The sequence below is a fragment of the Balaenoptera physalus genome, assembly GCF_965194825.1.
Source record: "Balaenoptera physalus genome assembly, chromosome: 3".
Classification (NCBI taxonomy): Eukaryota; Metazoa; Chordata; class Mammalia; order Artiodactyla; family Balaenopteridae; genus Balaenoptera; species Balaenoptera physalus.
The window spans coordinates 101,081,526-101,106,697 of NC_138890.1; the positions used below are offsets into that span (position 1 = coordinate 101,081,526).

At 37.2% G+C, this 25,172-nt stretch overlaps 1 protein-coding gene across 18 annotated transcripts in view; it reads left to right on the forward strand.

The window, feature by feature from the left end:
* Positions 1 to 25,172, forward strand: part of MCTP1 (multiple C2 and transmembrane domain containing 1) — a gene marked incomplete at its 3' end in the record, with an annotated part of 550,519 nt that overhangs the window by 161,074 nt on the left and 364,273 nt on the right. For 6 of the 18 annotated variants that reach the window (XM_082458043.1, XM_082458044.1, XM_082458045.1 and 3 more), the window contains exon 1: positions 20,194 to 25,153. The exons of the other annotated variants lie outside the window; for them this stretch is intronic. In XM_082458043.1, the coding sequence (XP_082314169.1) occupies positions 25,097 to 25,153 (57 nt within the window). In that variant the 5' untranslated portion in view covers positions 20,194 to 25,096. Of the gene's footprint in view, positions 1 to 20,193; positions 25,154 to 25,172 lie in introns of those variants that run through there. 18 annotated transcript variants of the gene reach the window in all.

Sequence of the window (25,172 nt, forward strand, 5' to 3'; positions counted from 1 at the left end):
TATGTTTAATTCATTTTTGTAGCCCCAGCACCTAGAACAGGGCCTGGCCATCAGAAGGTCCTCAATCAATGTTTGTTGAAGTGAATAGAAATACAGGCAAGTAAGTCAGGATTCTCTAGTTTTCAAGTGATTAAAAAAAAAAAAAGCCAGCTCAAACCAGCAAGAACAAAATAGGAATTTATTGGCTCAGGTATCTGAGATGTCCAGGGCTTCAGACTTGCCAGGATCCAGGGTCTCCCCAGTGTTAACAGAACACTGTGCTTCTCCCTTTCTGTCTCTGTGCAGGACTCTGCTGTCCTCTATGTTGGCAGGTTCCCTGCGTTTGGAAGCAAAGGGGACGTCCAGCAGCTTCAGACTTACATTGCCTTGACAGCTGGCCTTCTCAGGAAGAGAAGTGTCTCTGTAGATAGCTGCAGCCCAAGTCCCAGGTCTGACTTCTGAGTCTCAGTGGTCTGACTTCGGTGGCCTCACCATCCCTGAAACCATCCGTTTGCATAGGGGGAACAGTGTATTCTGGCCAGACCTGGGTCAAGGACAGCCCCCCTGCAGTCAGCTCCCTGCAGATGATCACCACCTTAGGGAAATGTTATTAAAAAAAAAAGAATGGTAGCAGTTGACAACAGATCGCGAATGCAAAATATACTGTAAATTTGACTAGGTTAATCTCCTTCCAATGAGCTATATGCTTCTGGTAGTCTTGGTGATTTTAGGGACTCAGTAAAAGATTTAAACCTCCACATGGAGGTTTAGACTCCATGTGGAGTCTCTGGGCCTCTAATCTTGTAAGATGTGGTGGGAAAAAATGTATTTCCTCTCCTAAGTGTGAGAATATTAAAAGCTTAACCATCATTTTTGCCCTGGGTGTTATGCCCATTGAGGACTGAATTATTTTTCTCTTAAAGATGCATCATGCTGGAATGGGCCTCCTAGGCCAAGTTCTGTTTAGTCTAACATTCGTTCCTGCTGCTGCTCGTGGTGACTCTGTTAAGGGACAATTCCTGGACTTTCCTCTAAGCCATGCTCCCAGGGCTCCATCCTGGTGGCAGAAGCTCTCCAAGACAAGATAGACAAACGAGGCCCTAATAATGACCCCAAGTTCCCTGAGAAAGTCCATTTCTGAGTTAACACAGTACCTTGACCCTGAGTTAAAGTACTGTCTTATGTTCATGAGGTCAGGAGAAGTTAAGAGTCATATCAAAAACTCTAAACCCTAACAGTAAACCGTCTTCTTTCTCCCCTTGGTTTGCAAATACAAGATGTACTTGCCCGTTGTCTGGGGCCCTCTATTACTCCTGAGATAGTAATTCCTGCAGACTTTGACTTGTATTGTCATTTCGTGACTGTCTGGAGAAATTGTAGTAATAAAAGTATTGGAAAGTAAGGTTTTAGCAGAATATAATAAAATTTCAATGAATATTCAAATAAACTTGTTTTCATTATACTGAGATGTTGAGTAAATTCATATATCAGTATGCTACTCTTATTTCATGTTATGGATATTTTTAAACTTATTGGAAAAGATTAATCTTTAAAGAATTTCCTATCAATTATTACTTGAATATAAATAAGCTTTCACTAACTGTGGTGGAATATACAGTTATAACCAAATAATACTGTTTTATTTATACTGTTATCTAAAGATTAATTTTCTAAATATTCAAGTCCAAATTAAAGTTCTTAAACTTTGGAAAAATTTTCTTTTAGCAAATTAATTCAAATGCTAGGCAAGCAGCTTCTATTTTGTACAGAACCTTTCCTATAAAATATAAATGGTGAGTCTTCGTATTATTTAAATTCATACATGGGTGCATCAAGACCCACCTGAGGATATGATTGCTAAATGTGTAGTGCTGTGTTTGCTTTCTAAGAAATAAGGGATTCTCACCATTCCTTAATAGTCAGCTTTATTATTTTTGTTGTTGTTTTGTTGTTATTTCCTGGAAGATATCTTAGAAGGTTACTTGAGCCTCCACAAACTTTCATCTTAATATTTAGCATGATATTCTTCTTTTATTTCTTTGTGGAAGATCTGATTCAGTACTATCACTTCTGTACTATTTTTACACTCATCATGGGTCAGATCTGTTCATCAAAACAAAATAAATGGTTATAGTAGACCAAAGAAAACACATAGCAGAAATACAGCCATATATCAATATCTTTTACTTTCTTTTAATTTCTTAATTTAGTTGTAATATTGTAATTCTCTTTCTCCTTTGATTAGTTTTTTCATTCATAGCATTGATTTTTAAAAATTACTACAGATGTATATATATTATATACCACAGATGTATAAATCTATCACAGATATATGCACATTTAAGTATATATTTCACATATGTGTGTGTGTGTATATACATATGTATATAATCAAGTGAAACAATAAAAATAATAACTAACACATACTAAGTACTTCCTATGTTGTTAGGAATATTAACCTCAACTTCAGTGGTAGTGAGGCATATAACATGGTGGTTAAGAGCATAGTCTTGGACACAGAAAGACAAATACCATATGATATCGCTTATATGTGGAATCTAAAAAAAGGGTATAAATGAACTTAGTTACAAAACAGAAGTAGAGTCACAGATGTAGAAAACAAACTTATGGTTACCAGGGGATAAGGGGCAGGGGGAAGGGATAAATTGGGAGATTGGGATTGACATCACACCACTATGTATAAAATAGATAGCTAATAAGGACCTACGGTATAGCACAGGGAACTCTACTCAGTACTCTGTAATGGCCTATATGGGAAAAGAATCTAAAAAAAAAGAGTGGATATATGTATACGTATAACTGATTTACTTTGCTGTACACCTGAAACTAACACAACATTGTAAATCAACTATATTCCAATAAAAATTAAATTAAAAAAAAAGAGCTTAGTCTTGGAGCTGGAGTGGCTGAGTTCGAATCCTAGTTCTATAATTTATTACTGGCCAAGGGCTGCTAAAGCAGCTTTCATTCATGGAGAGTATCTTAAGTATGAGAACTACACAGAATATATACAGCATACTGGAATAGATTGTTACAGTTCTATTTTAAAGAAATGTTTTTACTACCACTTGAAATATCTTTCAATGGCACACATGAATATGTACAAATAAATTTTTTCATAATAGATAATGGTAAAGGAGGAGCTTAGAGGATTTCAGTCATCCTAAAGAACATTATTTTATATTAATCTCATCGATGATCCTGCCTATTTAAGTGTGCATTTGATGACAGAAGTTTTACAAAAGCAAAGAAGGGTTACTAGATGTTGAAGATGATGGTTTAACTTTCCCAACCTAGTCAGATATTTGAAAACTACTTAGAAGTTTTCCTTGTGTTTATAAGAAAAACCATAGTATCTATTCTTTAGTACACACTTATTCTTGTAGTAGATTTTGGTATAGTAACTAAATTAAAATAGTCAACGTAATAAACGTACAGATTGTGGTGTAGATGAACAGAAACTGAACACAATATAAAACTTGAAAATATGGATCCGTAGGTGAGGGTCCCTGGTAAGAAGGGTCCCTGTGTGCCACCATCTATGGCGGATGCTTATATCTCGGGATTGGAGACGTGGCCAGTAAGGTTGCTCTTACTAAACTGACTATAGTAACCCACATAATAACAAAAGCTATTCAAAGTTTTTCATGTTGACTTCTGCTTTTTAAAAGTTTTTACTGTGGCTTTCTGTTTTACCAAACATTCACATTTTATGGGATAAATCATAATACGGCTTTTAATGTATGATCTGACATTGAACGAAATTGAGAGCCATGGGGTTCGAAGTTGGATTTTTGCTGAATTGTGTGGTTGGTTAACTGAGTTTAGAGAGCTATTATGAGTTTGAGTCTCATTAAAAAAGGGGAAAAGTTTCAAAATTTTACTTCTGGGACTTGGGAATTAGGTAAATCTAAATATACAGTGTTTATGATTTAATTCTGTTGGGCCCAGGTTATATAATGTAAATAATTGTATTATTCCTTTTATAATTGGTGCCTAAGGCAGTCACTTTGGCAATCATAGGCAGTAGATGGAGAAACAGAAATAGTACTCTGATATGATGGAGAGGATTATGGGAAGGAGTGGTCTGTAGAGAAGTTGGAGATCACAGAAATGGACAGGGCTGAGGTCAGATTTCATTCAATGCACCATTCAAATCTTTGTCCTTAACATCCCTGCCCATCCCCACCCCCCAGAATTAGTACTTCCAACCCATTATACTCATAGAAATTGATCCGTTTTCGTATTACAACATAACATATTGAATTGTAGCAATTTGCTTCCAAGGCTGTCTGACCTACTAGTCTGGAAGTCCTCTGAGAGCAGGACCTGGATCTTATTACTTGTCATCACCTATGTTGGAGAAGTACTGATCTATGGAAGACACTCAGAAATTGTTGTTGAATAAAGCTCAATGAATGAAATGCTGTCATCTCACCCCTACTTAAACAGAAAGTGTATCTTTTGATCGTTTTCTCAGAAGTCTGCCCCCCATGTTAATTCCTAATAAGAAGTAGAAATGGCTCCCCATTGCCTTTGGAGTAAACTCTAAACTCTGCTTTATATATGAGGTCCATCATGACCTGGCTCTTGCTATTTTCTCTGCCTCATCTATCATCAGAACCCTGTCCCTGGCACATTATATTTTGGTTACATTTGGCTTTTGCCATCCCACATATGTGCCAAATAGTTTTCACACTGCTCTATTTTATACTTGCTGTTCCTTCTGCCTGGAAAACCTTTTCTCCACTTTTATTAATTTGGACTTATTACAGAAACACAGAATATAAAAATTCAGGTAAAAAATTTGCTTCTTTCCAAGATTTACATATAATTTGTAGTGTTCAGTGATGTCTTTAGTTAGGATTTGTTTTATACTTTGTTGAAATACTTTTAAGTTCAAAGAAATATGTGCTTATGGTAACAAGAAAATAAAAACAATAATAATAGACAGCCTTTAAGTATTGATATATATTACATACTGGTACTACGCTAGCACTTTACATAGTTTATTATTTTTTTAATTGAAGTATAGTTGATTTGCAATGTTGTTAGTTTCAGGTGTACAGCAAAGTGATACAGTTTTATATATATAAATATATATATATTTTTTATTTCAGATTCTTTTCCATTATAGGTTATTACCAGATATTGAATGTAGTTCCCTGTGCTACACAATAGGTCCTTGTTGTTTATCTATTTTATATATAGTAGTGTGTACCTAGATATTATACTAAGGGAAGTAAGAGAAACAGGTATCATATAATGTCATGCATATGTGGAATCTTAAAAAATGATACAAATGAACTTTTTCACAAAACAGAAACAGACTCACAGAGGTAGATAACAAATTTATGGTTACCAAAGGAAGAAGGAGGGGAGGAGGGATAAATTAGAAATTTGGGATTAACAGATACATAGATTATTTTATGTATTGCTCAGAACAACTCTGTGTGCCAAGTACAGTTCATATCCTAATTTGCTGATGAGAAAATACTTAGCTGAGGTAATTTTCTGAGATCCCCATAGCTGGTAACAGAGCAACACTAAAAATTAATCATCTTCACCTCTCATACTCCAGTCCCATTTTCCTGAGCAGTTTAGTTTGTAGCTTTCCACACTTTTCTCTCCATTTGTATAGTATACACATACCTGCACAACCTCCACTACTTCATCTAGCCACTTGTGCTCATTTTCTTATCACTCAGCTAATGAATCACCTCCTCAAGGAGCTTCCTCTGACCCCTACTCCTAATCTGGGTCCTGGGCATCTCCCACATTTTCCTGAATGTACTACTATCACGGATTGCGACAATACCTTGTATAAATACCATTGAATTGTCTCTTCTACTTGCCTGAAAGCTCCTTGATGACGGAGACCATGTGTGTTCTCTCTGTATCCTCATACTTAGCACAGCACTGGCCCACCATGGGCATTACGTTAGATGAATTAATTTATTCAACAGCATATTTATCCATCTTGTGATGTGTGCTTTCTAAATGCCTGATACTGTGGTTGTTACTAAGTATAGTATTAGCTTTTGCTGCATGAATAACCACCTGTAAACTTTGTGGATTAATACAGCAGCCATTTATTTTGTATATAGTTCTGTAAGGTGTCGTTTTGGCTGCACTGAGCTGGGCTGAGCTGGGCTTTCATTCTGGTGTTGACTTGGCTTACTTATGCATGTGCAGGTAGCTTTTGGGTCAGCTGAGGCTGGCTAGGCTAGAATGGCCTCAGCTGCCTGTCTCTGGTTCAGGTGGTCTCATCCCTCAGCCAGCCAGCCTGGGCTTGTTCACACATGCAAGTTTGCAAGAGTGTGAAAGGCCTCTTGAGGCCTATGCTTGGAACTAACACAGCATGACTTCTGATGCGTCCTGTCGTTCAAAGCAAGTCACAAGGCTAGTCTCCATTCAAAAGTAGAGAAAGTAAATTCTACCTCTTAACAGGAGGAGCTGCAAAGTTACATTGCCTCCTATGTGAATACAAGGAGAAGTAAAAAATTGTGACCATGTTAGCAGTTGACTACATGTTGTGAGAAAAGGAAAAAAAAAACACAACACTGTCCCTGTCCTAAAAGCCATGATCTAGTGGATGAAATACTGTACTATTTGTGAGGTCACAAAGAACAGCTATCTACCAGTCACCTGAAATTAGAAACTATTGAAGGCGTTTACTTAGTCTTTGATGGGGGTTCCTTGGTTTAATTAACTCTTTAGCCCGTTCATGTAAACTCAACGTTCTCCATTTTCATCCTCTCCATTGATACCCATGCAGCAGAAGGCATTTCCCGTAGGAAACCTGGGAACTGCAGGAAGAATGGGATCACCTCCTGCTGCAGCTTCAATCTGACTCTACAGATTGAATCTGATTTTCTCTCTGCGGGGGGGACTTCTGCCTCCACTGCACCCTGCCCTGGGCACACACACTGCCTGCCACCCATAGTCAGGATCAACCTGATAGATGGACTGCACTCTTCATAGGGGCAGCAGTGAATCACTCACATCCCTGGTTCTGGCTCAGAACCCCCATTGCTTTGCTGTACTGACCACAAAACATAAATACAGGAAAATTGTTACTTTGATTAAGAGTGGACTTTGTATGTGTCACGTATATTGCTCTTTCCCTGATTGAACCAAAAAGAAGTAAGATGTTTTTTTTCCTTGTATATGCTATTTTGCACCTTGACAGGAAAAGCTATCCATTTTGAAATAAGAGGGTTTTGTTTCAGGATATAGAACTTTTTAAAACAAATATATCAGATATGGACTTTTTATTATTATTCTTTTAAAGAATTCTAATTCTCTCATTCCTTCTGTTTTTTCACCATTTCTCTTGTTAGGTGCTGTCTGAGCTTCCTGGATCTGTGGTTTGGTGTCTGACATTAATTTGGGGGAAATTCTCAGTCATTATTGCTTCAAATATTTCTTCTGTTCCTTTTTCTCTTCTCCTTCTGGTATTCCAATTACATTACATGTGGGTATACTTTGTAGTTGTCCCACAGTTCTTGGATATTCTGTTCTACTTTTTTTCAATCTTTTTCTCTCTTTGCTTTTCAGTTTTGGAGTTTCTGTTGACATAGCCTCAAGCTCAGAGATTCTTTCTTCAGCCTTGTCCAGTCTACTAATGAGTACATCAAAGGCTTTCATTTCTGTCACAGTGTTTTTGATCTCTGGCATTTCTGTTTTTTTCTTTTTTAGAATTTCTATCTCTTTGCTTACATTACCCATCTGTTCTTCATGTTGTCTACTTTTCCCATTAGATCCCATAGCATATCAATCATATTGTTTTAAATTCTTGGTCTGGTAATTCCAACATCCCTGCCATATCTGAGTCCCCTCCCCACCCCCTACATTTAAAAACAGGCAAAAATAGGATTTTGCTTGTATTGGTCTATGTTCTGCAGTCTTCTGCTGGGTCTTGCCACATCTGCTTCCTTCTCATCAGTTAGCTTTCTGCTCAAGGGTTACCTTTTCGAAGTGACCAACGCTTCTCGGCCACCTCAAGCTCTGCCCTCTCCTACCTGTCAGTCACCCACTATCACATTAGCCTGTATTATTTTCTTCATACTTTTTAGTATTTAATATTATTTATTTGTTTATAGGTTCATTTTCTGTCTCTTCTCACAAGTATGGAAATTCTGCTGTATTCTAAGACAGGACTGGCACAAAGGAGGTGCTCAATAAATATTTGTTAAGGACATAAATATGTTAACATTAGTTATTCGTGAGAGTTGGTATTATAGGCAATTTTTAATCTATATTTTTCAGAATTTTCCTAATATGTAAAAATAAACATTGATTACCACTGTAATCAGGGAAAAATATTGAAAAGAATAAGCCCTTAAGTCCTGTTACATATATGTGTTTGATCAATTATAATGCATAGTGCATTAAAACACTATGAAAAAACCAAAACATGATGGAATCACACAAAATTGTTAGCAAGGGCTCCCAGTAGAGCCACTTAGAACAGTATCGTATATAATATATATTTTTGACTGATATATTCATTGATGGGTTGAGAGCTATTTTGAAAATTCAGCTGATTCTTTCTCTTTCTCCCCATTTAATATTCATGAAAAGACTTTACAATTAAAATCCTGCCCTTTATAAGAAAAGGTATTTCAGGCCTTTTATGGTATTTAGCTTTTGTTCCTGAAGTTCTACTCCCATTTATTTCATGTAGCTCCGAAAGATGCTAAAAGCTTTTGTGCTTTAGCATGCTGCAAGAATGAGAGCTTCTTCCTTTTATGGAAACTCTTAAAGCAGACACATTTTCTCAAGGAAATTTTGAAACAACTCTTTGCTTTTCCCCTTCTCACTTTTCTTTCTTGCTTCACATGCACTCTGTGTCTTTCCTCCTTTTCATTCTCTGCTTCTAAGGCTCTCAGCAAGGCAGAAGCTGAGTAGCCTGTAATGACTCCTCTTGGAAGTTTCTCTGTTGTTACCAACGAAGCTATGCTGGTTGTAAGAGGTTTATTCCTTTTGTAAATGTATAGCTGTATCCAGCTGAATAAGCATTTAAGAGTCTCCATTTAGCCTGCTTGAGAATGAAAAAGTTCTTTGGTGTTTTGTCCACCAGCTATAATGGGGTCATCAGTTCCCTCTTAAAGAAGCTGTTGAAATATTTTGCTTTTTTTCATCCTATCAAAAATTTCTCTCAAGAAGTCACAATATCCACAATGGAAATATTGAATACTCTTGTGTGGCACAGATGGAACACTGGCATGTGCTCTTCTAGTTTTGTTTAGCTGAAGATGTGGCATTTTTAAACGTGTCCTTGTCCGTATGTCTTCACTGTCCTTAAGTCAGCTTAGTTCTAACTCTTAGTCCCCGTTCAGAGTGTCTGAGGCCCTCACTTCTGTAAGTGTCACAGTCTTCCCCTTGGAGGTCTTGTCAACCTTCAGGGCAGGGAACCCATAGCACTCTGTGCCTCCCCTTATTTCAAACCCAGTCACCACTCCCCCACCACCCCACTAACGTGGTATATCAATTCATTTCTTCAATGAGTTTAAATATAGGGAAAGTCAAGTAGAGTCACTGACTTCAGGCTGCCCAAATCCTTGCCCAAATCCAGCATAAGGTACAAAGAGCAGGGATGACACCTCAATTTCTAATCAGTTATCTTGACACAAATATGAGACTGGCAGAAGCAAAGTAAAGATGTGAGATCAGGACACCTTCTTTTCCCAGGGGTAGCACTATAAAGTTGAAAGTGGGTTGGACGCAGTTATTTTCACAATTCCCTGAGTTCTCACTGCTCTGCAAATAAACCACCTCTGCTTCACTTCTGACCTTGTTACTCTGTCCCTTGCTCTGTGATCTTTTCCTCCTAATTTTGTTGTTCTTTGCTATTGCAATGCTTGGAAGATGTTCATTAAAACAAACAAACAAAAACAAAAACACCTCTGTATGCCAAACATCTTAAACTTCTTGGAGGAAATGTATAAAAATCTAACATAGATAATAAAAGGAAAGTAGTCTGCCTTGGGAAGAACTGATCAGTAAGAGGCAAAGAAAAAAAAAAAGCTCACATACCAAGAATTTTTTTACAGAGGTAATTTGAGAGTGGTTGTATATTACAGAAAGAATAAAGGAATATTTAGAAAAAATATATACAGTATATAGTGTTAACAGAAAATTTAGAAATTCTCAGAAATGGTAATACCAAATGTTATGCTTAAGACTTTGAGAATTGCTTATAATTCCATACATTATGTGATAAAGCAGAACTATGTTTGTATTTATAGTTCAGTACTTACCAAAATCAGATTATTAAGGTTTAGGCAAAACAGTGCATGATCTGCTTATGAAGAAATGTTAGTGATTTTCATTAAATTTCATATTTTCTTAGTCACAAGTTATTTTCATCAGGGATGTCTCTCAGTTTATATGTACAAACTATTTTAACATTTGAAAGTGGATTAATTCTTTAAATTTTTTCCTTCGATTCATTAAAGTGATATCAGTATTATTAATTTGGTAATTCAATTTTGTGTAATTTGCATGTTATCAGTCAGGACTCCATTATAGATCCTATTAAAGATCCAGGAACAAAATATTTTGATAATTGATTTATTCAGTAAATGTTTAATGTTTCTATAAAGTTAAGAAATCATTCATGATCTTGAGGTGATTACAGTTTAGTGGCAGAGATCCAAATGGGAAAAAAGAGAAAGGTCTGGGACATAACTTGATCAGCTTTATCTTCTAGAAAATTTATGTGGAATGAGGAGAAATAGAAGACAGCAAGCAGGGAAAACAGAGGGTACTCCAGTTGTACTTTGCTGCATAACACACTATCCCAAAACTTAGTGGTTTAAGACAGCATCAACCATTTATTTTGTTCATCGACATGTAATTTGAGCAGGGCTTGGTAAGAGCAGATTGTCTCTGCTCCATGCAGTATCACTCAGCTGGGGGCTAGAGGATCCACTTTCAAGACGGTTTATGCAAACACCTGGAAAGTTGGTGCTGGCCATTGGCAGGGAGCTCAGCTGAGGCTATAGGCCTAGCATTTCTCCATATGGGCCTCTGCCTGGGGTACTTGGCCTTCCTGTGGTATGGTGACTGGGTTCTGAGAGCAAGCCCACGAGAGAACCAGATGGACTGTGTACCAGCTTTTATGACCTACCCTCAGAAGTCATATAGCATCACTTCTGCTGTAGTCACAATCCTGCTTAAGGTCAAGAAATCTCTTATCATCTCTTGATGGGAGGAGTGTCAGTTCCATTGCGAGAAGAGCATGTGCAACGGGAGAGATTTTTTTGTGCCTCTTTAGAAAATACAGTCTTCCATAATCTACCATGCAGCTACAGCTCACATCCAAATGTACTCATCTTCTCCCCCACGACCCTCAACTCTAAACATCCACTAGTTTTTTTATCATTTAAGGTCCTGGTGAAGATTAGACTCCTTCAGTGTAGTTCTTTAAGCACAGCTCTTAAATCTGAGGAACTGTGAACATAAGAGACAAGTTATCTGCCCCACCATGCCCAACTTTTTTCTTTTCTTTTTTAGCTTTAGTGATGTATAATTGACAAGTAGAAATTATATGTATTTAATGGTGTACAATATGATGTTTTATATATGTATACATTGTAAAGTGATATCACAATCAAACTAATTAACGTATCAATTGCCTCACATAGTTATTTCTTTCATGTGTGGTGAAAACATTTAAGATGTACTCTTTTAGCAAATTTCAAGTATACAATATAGTATTATTAACTATAGTCACCATGCTGTACACTAGATTCCCAGAGCTTATTCATCGTGTATAAATGAAACTTTGTACACTTTGACCAACATTTCCCCATTTCCCCCATTCCTCACAACACCCAACTTTCAGTGGCAGGACAGGCATAGGTAAAGTGCTGTAGACACACCCAAAGAGGGGAAAGCAAGAGGCACATAGCAATCACTGGCACATAGCAATTAAGAAATTTAGCCAGGCTCATGCTGCCAGTTTCTTCATTAATGCATAGTCCTTCTGCTGGGAATTGTATTTTCCAGCTCTTTTTTTGTGTGTATGTGTGTGGTATGTTTGTCTGGTTTTGGTATCTGAGTAATGCTGGCCTTGTAGAATGAGGTAATGCTGGCCTTATAGAAGTAGTCTTTCCTCTTCAATTTTTTGCAATAGTTTGAGAAGGCTAGGTGTTAACTTTTTAAAAAATGTTTGGTAAAACTCACCTGTGAATTCATCTGGTCCTGGATTCTTTTTGTTGGGAGTTCTTTTTTTTACTGATTCAGTTTCATGACTGGAAATACGAAGAGATTAATCTCTTCGTATTTCCACTTTCTTTCTGATTCAGTACACTCTTGGCAGAGTGTACGTTTCTAGGAATTTATCCATTTCTTCTATATTGTCCACTGTGTTGGTGGGTAATCGTTCATAGTAATCTCTTATGATCCCTCTATTTCTGTGGTTGGTTGTAACTTTTCTTCTTTCATTTCTGATTTTATTTATTGGGGTCCTCTCTCTTTTTTTCTGGATGAATCTGGCTTAAGATATAACAATTTTGCTTATCTTTTCAAAGAACCAACTCTTAGTTTCATTGATCTTTTTTTTTTTTAAAAAGATCTCTATTTTATTTAGTTCTTTATGAGTTCTTTCCTTCTACTAGCTTTGGCTTTTGTTCTTCTTTTTTCTAGTTTCTTTAGGTGTAAGGTTAGATTGTTTATTTAACATTTTTCTTTTTTCCTGAGGTAGGCTTGTATCACTGTAAACTTCCCTCTTAGAACTGCTCTTGCTACATCCCATATATTTTGGACCATTGTGTTTTTATTTTCATTTGTCTCCAGATATTTTTTTATTTCCTCTTTGATTTATTCCACGACCCATTGGTTATTTAATAGCATATTGGTTAGCCTTCAGTTGTTTGTGTTATTTGTAGTTTTTTTCTCGTAGTTGGTTTCTAGCCTCATAGCTGTGGTTGTAAAAGATGCTTGATATGATTTCAGTCTTCTTAAATTATTGAGACTTATTTCATGTCCTAGCATGTGATCTATCCTAGAGAATTTTCCATGTGCATTTGAAAAGAGTGTGTATTCTGCTGCCTTTGCATGAAATATAAATATATATTTATTAAGTCCATCTGATCTAATATGTTGTTTAAGGTCAGTGTTTCCTGGTTGATATTCTGTCTGGATGGTCTGTCCATTGATACAAGTGAGGTGTTAAAGACCCCTACTATTATTGTGTTATTGTCAGTTTCTTCCTTTATGTCTGTTTAATATTTACTTTATGTATTTAGGTGCTCCTATGTTGGGTGCATATATATTTACAGTTGTTATATCTTCTTCTTGGATTGGTCCGTTGATCATTATGTAATGTCCTTCTTTGTTTCTTGTTACAGTGTTTGTTTTAAAGTCTGTTTTGTCTGATATTGGTATTAATACCCCAGATTTCCTTTCATTTCCATTTACATGGAAGACACTTTTCCATCTCCTCACTTTCAATCTATGTGTCTTTAAATTGGAAGTGAGTCTCTTGTAAGCAGCATATATATGGGTCTTGGATTTCTACCCATTCAGCCACTTTATGTCTTTTGAATGGAGCATTCAGTCTACTTACATTTAAATTAATTATTGATAGGTATGTACTTGTTGCCATTTTATTAATTGTATTCTGGGTGTTCTGTAGTTCTTTTTTATTCCTTTGTTCTTCTTTTGCTCTCTTCACTTGTGATTTAATAATCATCTTTAGTGTTATGTTTGGATTCCTTTCTCTTTTTTGTGTGTATCTATTCTAGATTTTTAGGTTGTGGTTACCATTAAGTTCATATATAACACCTCTATATATAAGCGATTATTTTAAGTTGATGCTCTCTTAAGTTCAAACACATTCTAACAATCTGTATTTTTACTCATCACCCCCATATTTAATGTTTTTGACATCATGTTTTACATCTCTTTGTTTTGTGTATTCCTTAACTACTTATTGTGGATATGGATGACTTTACTATTTTTGTCTTTTAACCAGTTGATCAACTACCTTTACTGCATGTTTGCCTTTACCAATGAGATTTTTCCTTTTGTAATTTTTATATTTCTAGTTGTGATGTTTTCTTTTCTCCTTAGAGAAGTCCCCTGAACATTTCTTGTATACCTGATTTCGCAGTGCTGAACTCTTTTAGCTTTTGCTTATCTATAAAACGCTTTATCTCTCCTTCAAATCTGAATGATAACCTTGCCAGGTGGTGTATTCTTAGTTGTAGATTTTTTTCCTTTCATCACTTTGACATATTGTGCCACTTCCTTCTGGCCTGCAAAGTTTCTGCTAAAAAGTCAGTTGATTGTCTTATGGAAATTCTCTTGTACATAACTAGTTGCTTTCCTTTTCCTGTTTTTAAGATTCTCTCTTTATCTTTAATTTTTGCCATTTAAATTATAACGTGTTTTGGTGTGAACTTCCTTGGGTTCATCTTGTTTGGGACTCTGTGTGCTTCCTAGATGTCTGTTTCCTTTCCCCAGTTAGGGAGGTTTTCAGCTATTATTCAGTAAGTTCTCTGTATGTATAGCTGATTCACTTTGTTATAAAGCAGAAACTAACACACCATTGTAAAGCAATTATACTCCAATAAAGACGTTTAAAAAAAAAAGTTCTCTGCTCCTTTCTCTCTCTCTACTCCTTCTGGGAGTATAATGCAAATCTTGTACACTTTATGTTGTCCCAGTGGTCTTGCAAACTATCCTCATTAAAAAAAAACTTTTTTTTTCTGTTCAGCTTGGATGATTTTCACTACTCAGTCTTCCAGTTCACTGATCCATTCCTTTCTATCATCTAATCTACTGTTGATTCTTTCTAGTGTATTTTTTATTTAAGTTATTGTATTCTTCAGCTCTGTTTGGATCTTCTTTATATTTTCTAACTTTTTGTTAAACTTCTCACTGTGTTCATCTCTTCTCTTGAAATATTCTCTTTGTTGAGAATATTTTTGATCATTACCTGGAACTCTTTATAAAACAGGTGGCTTACCTCCATCTTGTTTTGTTTTGTTGTTTTTTTTTTCCTGAGGTTTTGTCTTGGTACTTCATTTGGAACATATTGCTCTGTCTCCATTTTGCCTGATTCTCTGCTTTATCCTCTGCCTTGTCTCTATGTATTAGGTAGGTCATTTACATTTCCTCATCTTGGAGAAGTGGCCTTATGTAGGAGATGTCCTGTGGGGTCCAGTTGCACATTCCCCTCTGGTCACCAGATCTATATGCTTTAGGGGTACCACCCATGTGGGCTATGTGGGCCTTTCTGTCGTGTCAGGGCTGACTGCTGTAGTGTGCTGGTAGGCAGGGCTGGCCCCCAGCCTGGTTGGCTGCTAGGACTGCCTTATGCAGTGGCTGCTGACCTGCTGGTGGGCAGGGCCAAATCCCAGTGCATCTGGCTCCACAGCCCTGGGGGGTGGTCTTGGGGCTGTTGCTGACCTGCTGATGGGAAGGGCTGGGTCGCCAGGTGGCTGGCTGTGGAGGCCGGGGAGTTCCAAGACTGGTGCTGCCCTGATAAAGTAGTCAGATTTTTAAAACCTACTCTTTTAACAACCATGGAATATTGCCTCAAAAATGACTTTAAAATTCCTAAAATGGTTTTATGAAATGGAGACAATGCAAGGAAGAATGGAAGTAGTAAGAGAATGAGAAGAGAAATATGAAGGGGCCCCAGGAGAGGGGCCTGAGTGTGGGCTGTGTTGAGAATTCTCAGGTATAAAACTAGGGAAGTAGTACTGCTAGGGGAGTAAGCTATGTTTTGATGACCAGACTACATGAATTGTGTAAGCAAAGATGGTTGGACTGTTTCAGAGAAGAGAGAACTGAAAGAAAGAAAGCATTATAGGTATTGTCTCTTTTTGTTGAGTGCCAGTTTATGAGCTGGTTCAGAAGCATGCTGTATCTCCCAAGATGACAGTTTCTGGAAAGAGTTTATAAACTTAATCAAACACCAGAGACGGTAGGGGAATGCAACATATCCCACACTTAAACAGATCTTCTGAATTCAGGATTGAGTTAACTTTGTAGACCCTGTCTGAGAGGGTCTAAATTGGATTGTTTAAGTGGTATAGCAACCAATGAAGTCCTTTTCTCACTATTTAAATAGAAAAGTTTCCTTCACATTTACTACATGAGTCAGAAGGTATTATTTTTTACCAAATCTATTCCAAATTATTATTTTTAATAAAAGTTGGCAATTTATGGATCTGAAAGTTCCATTTTCAGTTTAAGAGAAAGTGTGGTTTAAAGTCGGATGTATACATATCAATTTCTTTATGTTCAATGCACTTTTATTCTGAAATTAAGCTTCCTCATTTTCTAAGAGAAAATGACCTTTAAACTAAACTCTGGAATATTTGATTCATCTTAGATTTCTCAAAAGTATTCCAGTCTTTACTTCCCAGAATTTATAAATGCAGAAATAAAAAGTATTCCTTTAATTTCCTCTGCAATAGTGAGGAAAAAAAGTATAGAATTAAATTTGTCACCCTCCTTGGATATATCTCCTAAGAATAATTGTATCTAGGCCTGTAGTATTTTATGGTGGTTACTTGCTTCATAATTCTCAAATATAGAAGAATTGCAGTTTTTCTAATTGGTGTATAATAAAGAGAAATGATATGGCATAAATTTTTCCCCTTGTGTTTCTATCTATCCTCCTGAAAAATTGCACTTACAATAGTATAGAAATTAACATTTGAAATTTGAATCTTCATCATTTCTTCCAAGGAAACATTGTAAGAGTAGCACAAGACTGAAAGCGTAGACTTTGGAGACAGACTGCCTATGTTTGAATCCTGGTTATGCCACTTACAGGCTGTATAATCTTGAGCAAGTTACTTAACTTCTCTTTGCCTCAGTTTCCTTATCAGAATAAGGATATTTTAGTGCCCACTTCATAAGGTTATCATGAGGAAGAAATTAGTTAATACTGCTAAAGTACTTAGAACGGTGCCTGGCATATAATAAGTACACAGTGCATGTTTGGTGTTAAAAACAGTGAAGTGAAATAAAGTATACAGACAACAAGAGCACAGTGTTTAAAGGTGTGGATTCTAATCCCAACTCTAGTACTCGTTAGCTGTGTAAATGTGGTCAGGTTACTTAACCTCCTTAAGCCTCCATTTCCTCCTTTGTAAAATAATTGCCAAAAGTACTACTAGCTTCACAGAGTTTCTGAGGATTACATGGGATGGTCTTTAGCAAGCACATAGCACGATATCTGCTTCCTAGCGCTGATGATTGCAGATATGTATTTTCATTTCTGTGGGCATTCTGTCCATGTTCATTGGGTTTTCTCTTTGATTCTTCACTTCACACTTCTAGGTCACTTCTGGACCTTCATAGAATCAGATAGGAATCCTTTGAAAGGTATGGCCATGGGGACAGAGTGAGGGTAAATGAGGTTGTAAGATAAATTACTTAAGCTCCCAGGAGGGCTTGCAGGGTGGACTTGTGTTAGGGCATTTGCCACTGTCCATAGTCTGGCACAAAGCCCTGTGGGCCCAGAAACCACACTCGTCAGCAGTTCCAGAGCCCATTTGTCCCCCAGAGCTGGGCTCATATTAACAAAGCTCATATGACTAATGTACAGGATCAGAATGCCAATGTTTCCATTTACAATGACAAGTGAAACTGCTGGGGTCTGGTGGCTCGTGTTCCCACCCAGCCCTTTTTGTGCCTGTAGGCAGGCCACTACTAACCAGGCTGCCAACTTATTAATTTATAATGGGAGACATAGCTGCTGAGTTGCTCCTTTTTTTTAGAGGATTTCTGGCTTTATTTATTTATTTATTTATTTTTGGCTGTGTTGGGTCTTCGTTTCTGTGTGAGGGCTTTCTCTAGTTGCGGCAAGCGGGGGCCACTCTTCATCGCGGTGCGTGGGCCTCTCACTGTCGTGGCCTCTCTTGTTGCGGAGCACAGGCTCCAGACGCGCAGGCTCAGTAGTTGTGGCTCACGGGCCTAGTTGCTCCGCGGCATGTGGGATCTTCCCAGACCAGGGCTCGAACCCGTGTCCCCTGCATTGGCAGGCAGATTCTCAACCACTGCGCCACCAGGGAAGCCCGCTCCTTAAGTTCCTCAAATTTCCAGCAAGTTCTCCCTAAAGTCATGTAAACAGGGTACCAAATTCTAATCAGAAAGTAGTTTGGTGAGCATGGAGTCAGAAGACAGTTCGTTCTCAGACTGATGGGTTTGATGGAATTAGACGCAGATTTATAATAATAAGGGACATGCCACCAGCCCAGAGCACCCTCGCCCAGCATTTGAATGGCCATGGCCTATGCTTGCTTCTGAGATTGCTTTGCACCTATTCCCTTGTCTGGACCATGTCTTTCTACTGGCAGAATCAGTATGTTTAATAGATTATTGTCATGTCTGAGGATCCAAGACTGGCTGCTCCATGGGCACATCTGACCTTCAGAAGCTTTAGTTTGTCTCATACTATATAGAGGCTAAGATTTAAAAAGCAGGAGTATTCACATAACCAGAAAAATTGGAAAAAATATTTGAAAAATCCAGAGATCTAGCCTTCCTGGGCCCTTCCCACATGGGGTCAACTCTCTGGAGCTGAGTACAGACTGTCCCCTGTAGATGAGGCTGGAGTACTGCCCTTTGGTGCATTCACACAGGTCCCCACCAGGTCCACGACATTGATGCATTACCTACTGGTAATGCACACGCCTTCAGGCGTTTGATTTTGTATCATTCTGACAATTAAACTTGCCTTTATTTATCTATGTGCTCTGACCTACTGTAGTTTTATTTCAAAGGTTAATTCTTAAATGGCAGTCTTATTTTCTCTTTTCCAGATTCATTTTACTGTCACCCCCAAGTGATAAATTGCAAACACATTTGAGTTTGTAAGTCCTAGAGGGTTACAGTGATAGAAGACTGAAATGTAAAGCTGATAGCTTCAAGGAAGTGGGATACCCTTAATCTTTGCAGAGGAAATATGTGATGCTGCTGGCCACCTTTCTCTATTTCTAGCTCGAGTCCTTTCTTCCTCCTGAGTGAAGAATATTAAGCACTCTCATATTCTATACTTTTTAAAATGCTCTAGATACTACCTACACTGAAAGAAACATAATATGAACATTGTATTTACAAAAGTGGTAAATATGGATGTTTTGTTTATAGAGGTATTTACCATGGAATTTCTTTAAGGAATAAGAGCTTATTTTTAACTTCAGTATTACAAATTATGAATAATCAGATACAGGAAGATTTGCCATTTGTTATGATTCCTAAGAACTGCTGGCTTTTTTTTTTTTTTTTTAACTTTGATGAATGGAGAAAATGTCATTATGTAATTGGATTACTGATCGTAAAAAGGAATTAGCTTCCCAAGGAAGCATTTTTTTCCAGTGAATAACCTGTCCCTTAATTCCTATTAATCTTCTAAATAAATTAGGATTAATTTATGAGTGACCTATTTGGGAAAATGGATTTGCTTGAGAAAAGAGAAATGTCAGTTGTAGATCCTCCTATATCTCACAGGTCTCTTTTACCTCAAATTTGACTACTTGATATAATCTTTGGGGTGCAAGGTAATAATAATCTTTTGGGGTGCAAAGTAATCTTTTGAATAATCTTTGGGGTGCAAGGTAATAACATATTCTCTTCTCTCTGCCTCATAGCATTTTATATATATCTCTTACAATAACATTTACTCCATCTTACTTAAACCAGTCCTAAATTAAATAATGAATTAGCACAATCTCTGGCACATAGTTATTTCTCCATTTCACCATCTTCATCATCTGCTCCTAAGTTTTCTTTCCTCAATTAGACTTCATATTTCTTGATTATATGGATTGCTTCATGTGTGTGCACAGTGTGGGGCACATAGCAGGTAGTCAGTAATTGATGAACTGAACTCATTGGAAATAGGAGTTCTTCTCAGATCCTCTTTAAATTAATTTTATTTATTTTATTTTTGGCTGTGTTGGGGCTTCGTTTCTGTGCGAGGGCCTTCTCCAGTTGCGGCGAGTGGGGGCCACTCTTCATCGCGGTGCGCGGGCCTCTCACCGTCGCGGCCTCTCCCGTTGCGGAGCACAGGCTCCAGACGCGCAGGCTCAGCAATTGTGGCTCATGGGCCCAGCCGCTCCGCGGCATGTGGGATCCTCCCGGACCGGGGCACGAACCCGTGTCCCCTGCACTGGCAGGCGGATTCCCAACCACTGCGCCACCAGGGAAGCCCTCAGATCCTCTTTAGATATGCAGTCTGCCATTATTTTTGGAAATGCTTCAGGAATCATGACTGAGGAACACTTAATTTTCACCATAATTTTGACTCAAGAAATATAGACAAATAACTGGAAAAAATAAAGTTTTAAATTAAAAAACCATAAAATTTAAAAATAATAAACCACAAAAGATATTGTAAACAATGATAAAACAAACCACACACTGAAGGGTGATATCTATAGCTCATATAATTGACAAAGGAGCTGAACTGTAATATAGAAAGACCTTCCCAAAAATAAGTAAAAGAAAGACAAACAACCCAATAGGGAAAAGGCCAATAATAATTAGATAAGATGCTCAACTTCAGTAGTAATCAGGGAAACCATAATTAAAACACTGAGATACTATACCAGTCACAAACAAATGGCAAAAATGTCAGAGTCTGGAATATCAGTACTGTGGATATTGTTTCTAGGAATCTAGTGCAAGGAAGACTCTCATACACTGCTGGTTGAATTGTAAATTAGTCTAATTATGTTGGGATGCAGTTTGGCAATTTCCAGTAAAGGTGCAGCTGTGTATATGCTTTAATCCTACAATTCTATCCCGTTATTCACCTTTAGAGAAATTCTTGCACATGTACAAGAATTACAGTAGTTTAATAATAACAATAAATTAAAGACAACCTAAGTTTACCAACAGGGGAATGGATGCTTGGATTGGGATGCTATATAGCAGTTAAAAAGAATAAACTATGTAGAACTACATGAAACCTCAAGGTAATGCTATGCAAAAACAAAAAACAAAAAAAACCCAAAGCATCTATATACCATGATACCATTTTATGAAGCTTAAAACATGCAAATCAGTATCTTGTTTACGGATAAACACATATTTAATAAAATATAAAAAGATGTATGGGGATGATGAAAGATAATCCTATAGAGTGTTTACCTTAGGAGGGAATGGAAGGAGATAGAATAGGCAGGGGCATATGGTGGCTTCCATTGTATCTGTAATGTTTTATTTCTTCCAGGAAATCTGAAGCAAATTTGGCATAATGTTAAGATTTTCATTGCAGGCAAGGATAATGGAAGGAGAAAGTCAACAGACTCTGTAGGAGGTTTAAGTTACCAGGATAAGTGGGCTTTGAGAATAAAATAGAGCAGTACTCACTGTTAACAAACACATCAGTGTGTCAGCACTGTGTAAATTCCAATTCTGCTTGGCTTTAGTGAGCATCAAAAGGGCCCTGACTCCTGTCTCACACTCTGGGCATCTTTAGCTGTGTGATTTTTAAGGAGGGAATACTGTGGAAATCTAGGGAATACAAAAGCAGGAGGTGGTACCTAAGATAATGTGAAGATTTCTGAGGACTAGATCAAGCCAAGAAAACAAGAAAGGTTTAGATTTTATGTTAATTAGGAAAGCAGTTGTGCCCAATTCAGAGACCAGAAGCCTTTCAGTGAGCTGATAATAGGCCAGTTTATTTACTGTGATCCAAGACTATCTAAATTAATATAAAGATTATTATTATAAATATTTGGCTGTTGGTATGTTGACAGTTGAATAAATCCAAGCTGTATTTTTATGAAGTCAATAAAAGTGCTTTCAGGAGGCCAAGAGAAAAAAAAATCAAAGACCTTAGCCAATCTTAGAAGGTGCACTGGAGATTCTCTTGTAGCTTGCTGTCTGTTCCTATCTCTCTCTGTCCTGTCTTTGTCTCTCTCAACATATCTTTTAGACAGACTGAAAAAGTAGACAATACATAAATTTGGGCTGGTAAAGAATGGAAAGAGTGGGGTAGAGAAGAGCACTTTCATTTCTGTTACATTGTTTTAAAGAAATAACAAGAGTAGTCCACTCAGAGTGAGAATGATGTAGTACAATGAGAAATATAAAATATCAAGTTGTTATTTTATTTTAAAGAGTAACATGTTCTTTTCAGATTACCTAAGGAATACACGAATTCGTTTTCATTTTGTGAGATTTATGCAATAGGTAATAAACTAAGCAAAATGATTGGCTCTCTCCTTGTCCCCCATCACCCTCTTATTTCGAATCTCTTTCCCAGACATAACCACTTGTCCACAATTGGTGTGCACTCATCCAGGTCCTTTTCTATGACTTTGTATATAAAAATTCATGTACCCAGAACTGGGATAATGTATTTTTCTGCAACATGTTATTTCCATTTAATGTCTTTTAGGGAGCTTTGCTCTCAGTGCATCTAGATAGCCTGTTTTTTTATTAGCTACATAATATTCCTTAGTATAGATAGCTCATTATTTATTTAACCCTTCCATTGTGCATGGCCCATTGCAAAGTTCCAGTTTTTTACTATTATAAAAAATTCTGCAGTGAATATTCTAGTACATCCATCATTACAGCAGAGGGCAGATGTGACTTAATGAATGGCCAGATCTAGGAACTACAGTAGTGTTATCCAGAATCTGCCTTTCTCATCTTCGACTTCGGTTTTTTCTTGGTTGGCCTCATTTTCAGACAACCTCACTTCATGTGGTAGCAAATATGTCAAACAGCAGTTCCAGACTTACATTCTACAAACGTTACAACCTCTCTCCCAATGTCAGCAAAAGTGTAAGGGTTGCCTCTCACTGGACCAGCTTGGGTCATGTGCCCATCCTTGACCCTATCACTGCAGCTCTGTGGATAGTTTACACTGGTCGGTCAGGCCTGGGTCACATGCCCACTTCTGGGGCTATGTCAGCATGATATAAACCACATGGATTGAGAGGGAGGGAGGAATAGGTGATTTGCTAGATAAAAATCAGGATTATGATACTAGTAGAAGGAGGAGGCACGTTGCTGCTCAGGCAAATATATAATTGTCTCTACAAACGTCTTATAGATAATATTTTATGTTTTTGTGAGTAGCAGATAAATAGATTTACTAATGGTATCTAGATTTATGTCATAAGGACCAAAGGATTCTTATAAGTATCTTTTAGAATCTTTGCTAGAGTAATGAAACAAGTATATTGTTTCTATATAATATTGTGTGTGAAAAGAAAGCATGTTATAGATTGAGGATCATTAACATTATGAAAAAGAGATAGTTTTTCAATTTAGAAAAGTGTTACCCAATATATTTGCTAAATATTCAGTGACAATGATAGATTGTATCAACGACATGATAGATACTTGGTCTTAAATCACATTTCTTAATATTCTACTATTCGCCAATCCATAATACAAATTCTGTATTTTATTTATTCATTTATTAAACAATGTTTATTAAATTTTGCTATGGACTGATCACCATGCCAGGGGCTGGGGATGAAATACTGACTACAACAAGATCCCTGCCCTCAGGTTTCTTACATTCTTGTTAGGGCCCACAGACTATAAATAAGTAAACAAACAAATAAAGAAGAAAATTCCAGGCTGTGAAGGAAATATAAAGGATCATGAGATGCAAAGTAATTGGGGAAGGTCGTTTCAGGTAAGGTGGTAAGGGAAGCCTTCTCTGAAGAGAGAGCATTTGCACTGCAACTGAGGACTAAGAATGAACCCAAAACTCTAGACCTATGCTGAAGCAATATGGTAGCCACTAGCCATGTATTGGCCATTGAGTACTCAAATGTAGCTAGTTCAAATTAAAATGTACTCTAAATGTAAAATACACATCAGCTTTCCAAGGCTAGTACAAAAATTATAAAATATTTAATTAATTTTATATTGATTATAGGTTGAAATGATAATATTTTAGATATATTAGGATAAACATTATTAAAATTAAGTTTACGTGTTTCTCTTCCCTTTTTTAATGTGACGACTAAAATGTTTAAAATTACATATGTGGCTTACCTTATATTTCTACTGAACAGTCCTGGTCTAGATGGTTTCAGTGTATTTGCTACTATTAACATGTGTGTTTTCATTTTTTTGTCCTTACTTTTGGTGATGGCAACTGAATTTATGTAGTAGATTTTTCTCCAAGGATCTATGTCTATAATGTTTATTGACTGAGCTGTCCAAACATAATAATTCAATGTGTGATTAAGCTTAGTACAGCTCAGAGTTAAGAGGTATTGGGAGGTGGGTAAAGCACAGAAAATTGCCGCACTTACTAGAGGAGTTGTGTCATTAGTCATGTTCCTTTAGAAATGTTCACGAAACAGATAAAGGAAGGCTCTGAGTTGGAGAGGTAGGTAGAGCTGGCATCACACGGTAATGACAGCGTAGGACTGGATTTCTGTGGGAATCAGCGACAGCAAACCACAAAGATCTATTTCCATTCTCTACTTAGTGAAGAAGATTCTATTGTGTTTTGTGGAATTGCTACTTCTTGCATGTTAAAATAGAGTTTTATCCTACACTGTGTTTGCACTGATGGAACATTAGTGACTTTATTGTGCCTCTTTTTGTATCTCTGTCAGAGGGATGTTGGCAAGTTCACACACATTTAATAACATTATACTAATTCACTGTGGAGAGCAAGCAGGGTAGTTTTTCTTTGTGCCATGCTATTATTCTAATTTCCATTTGCGGTTTGTGCCACGGGGAAGAAGTTGACTAAAAATGCACGTCGGATTTAGCAAGTTGACTCAAAATGCACGTCTGATTCAGTTTTAGTTTGTAAACATTTGAGGCCCCCAAATGTGATGTTTGTTACGCAATCTAAGTTTTATGAGGGGAAACTGTGTCCCTACTGGTTTGAGAGAGAGTTGAGTCATATCCTGTGAATGTGAAGCAACGGTGTTTAAACATCACGGGTTCCTCTTACTTTCATTCTAATTCGCTGCCGTTCAGAGCAGCAAGTGCTATCTGCGAAGAGGCTGCTACTAGCCCTTGGAGGAGAGCAGCCTCTCTTGCTGGGATTCAGTAAAGAAAGCCAAGTCTGAAGATGCAGTTCTGTCACTGGAGTGAAAGATGTTTTGTTTGTTTCTAATCAACTATGCTATATAGCTGCAAGCTGAAAAGTGCCTGTAACTTGCCAGTTATTTATAATAAGGTAAGTGTTATATTTTGGT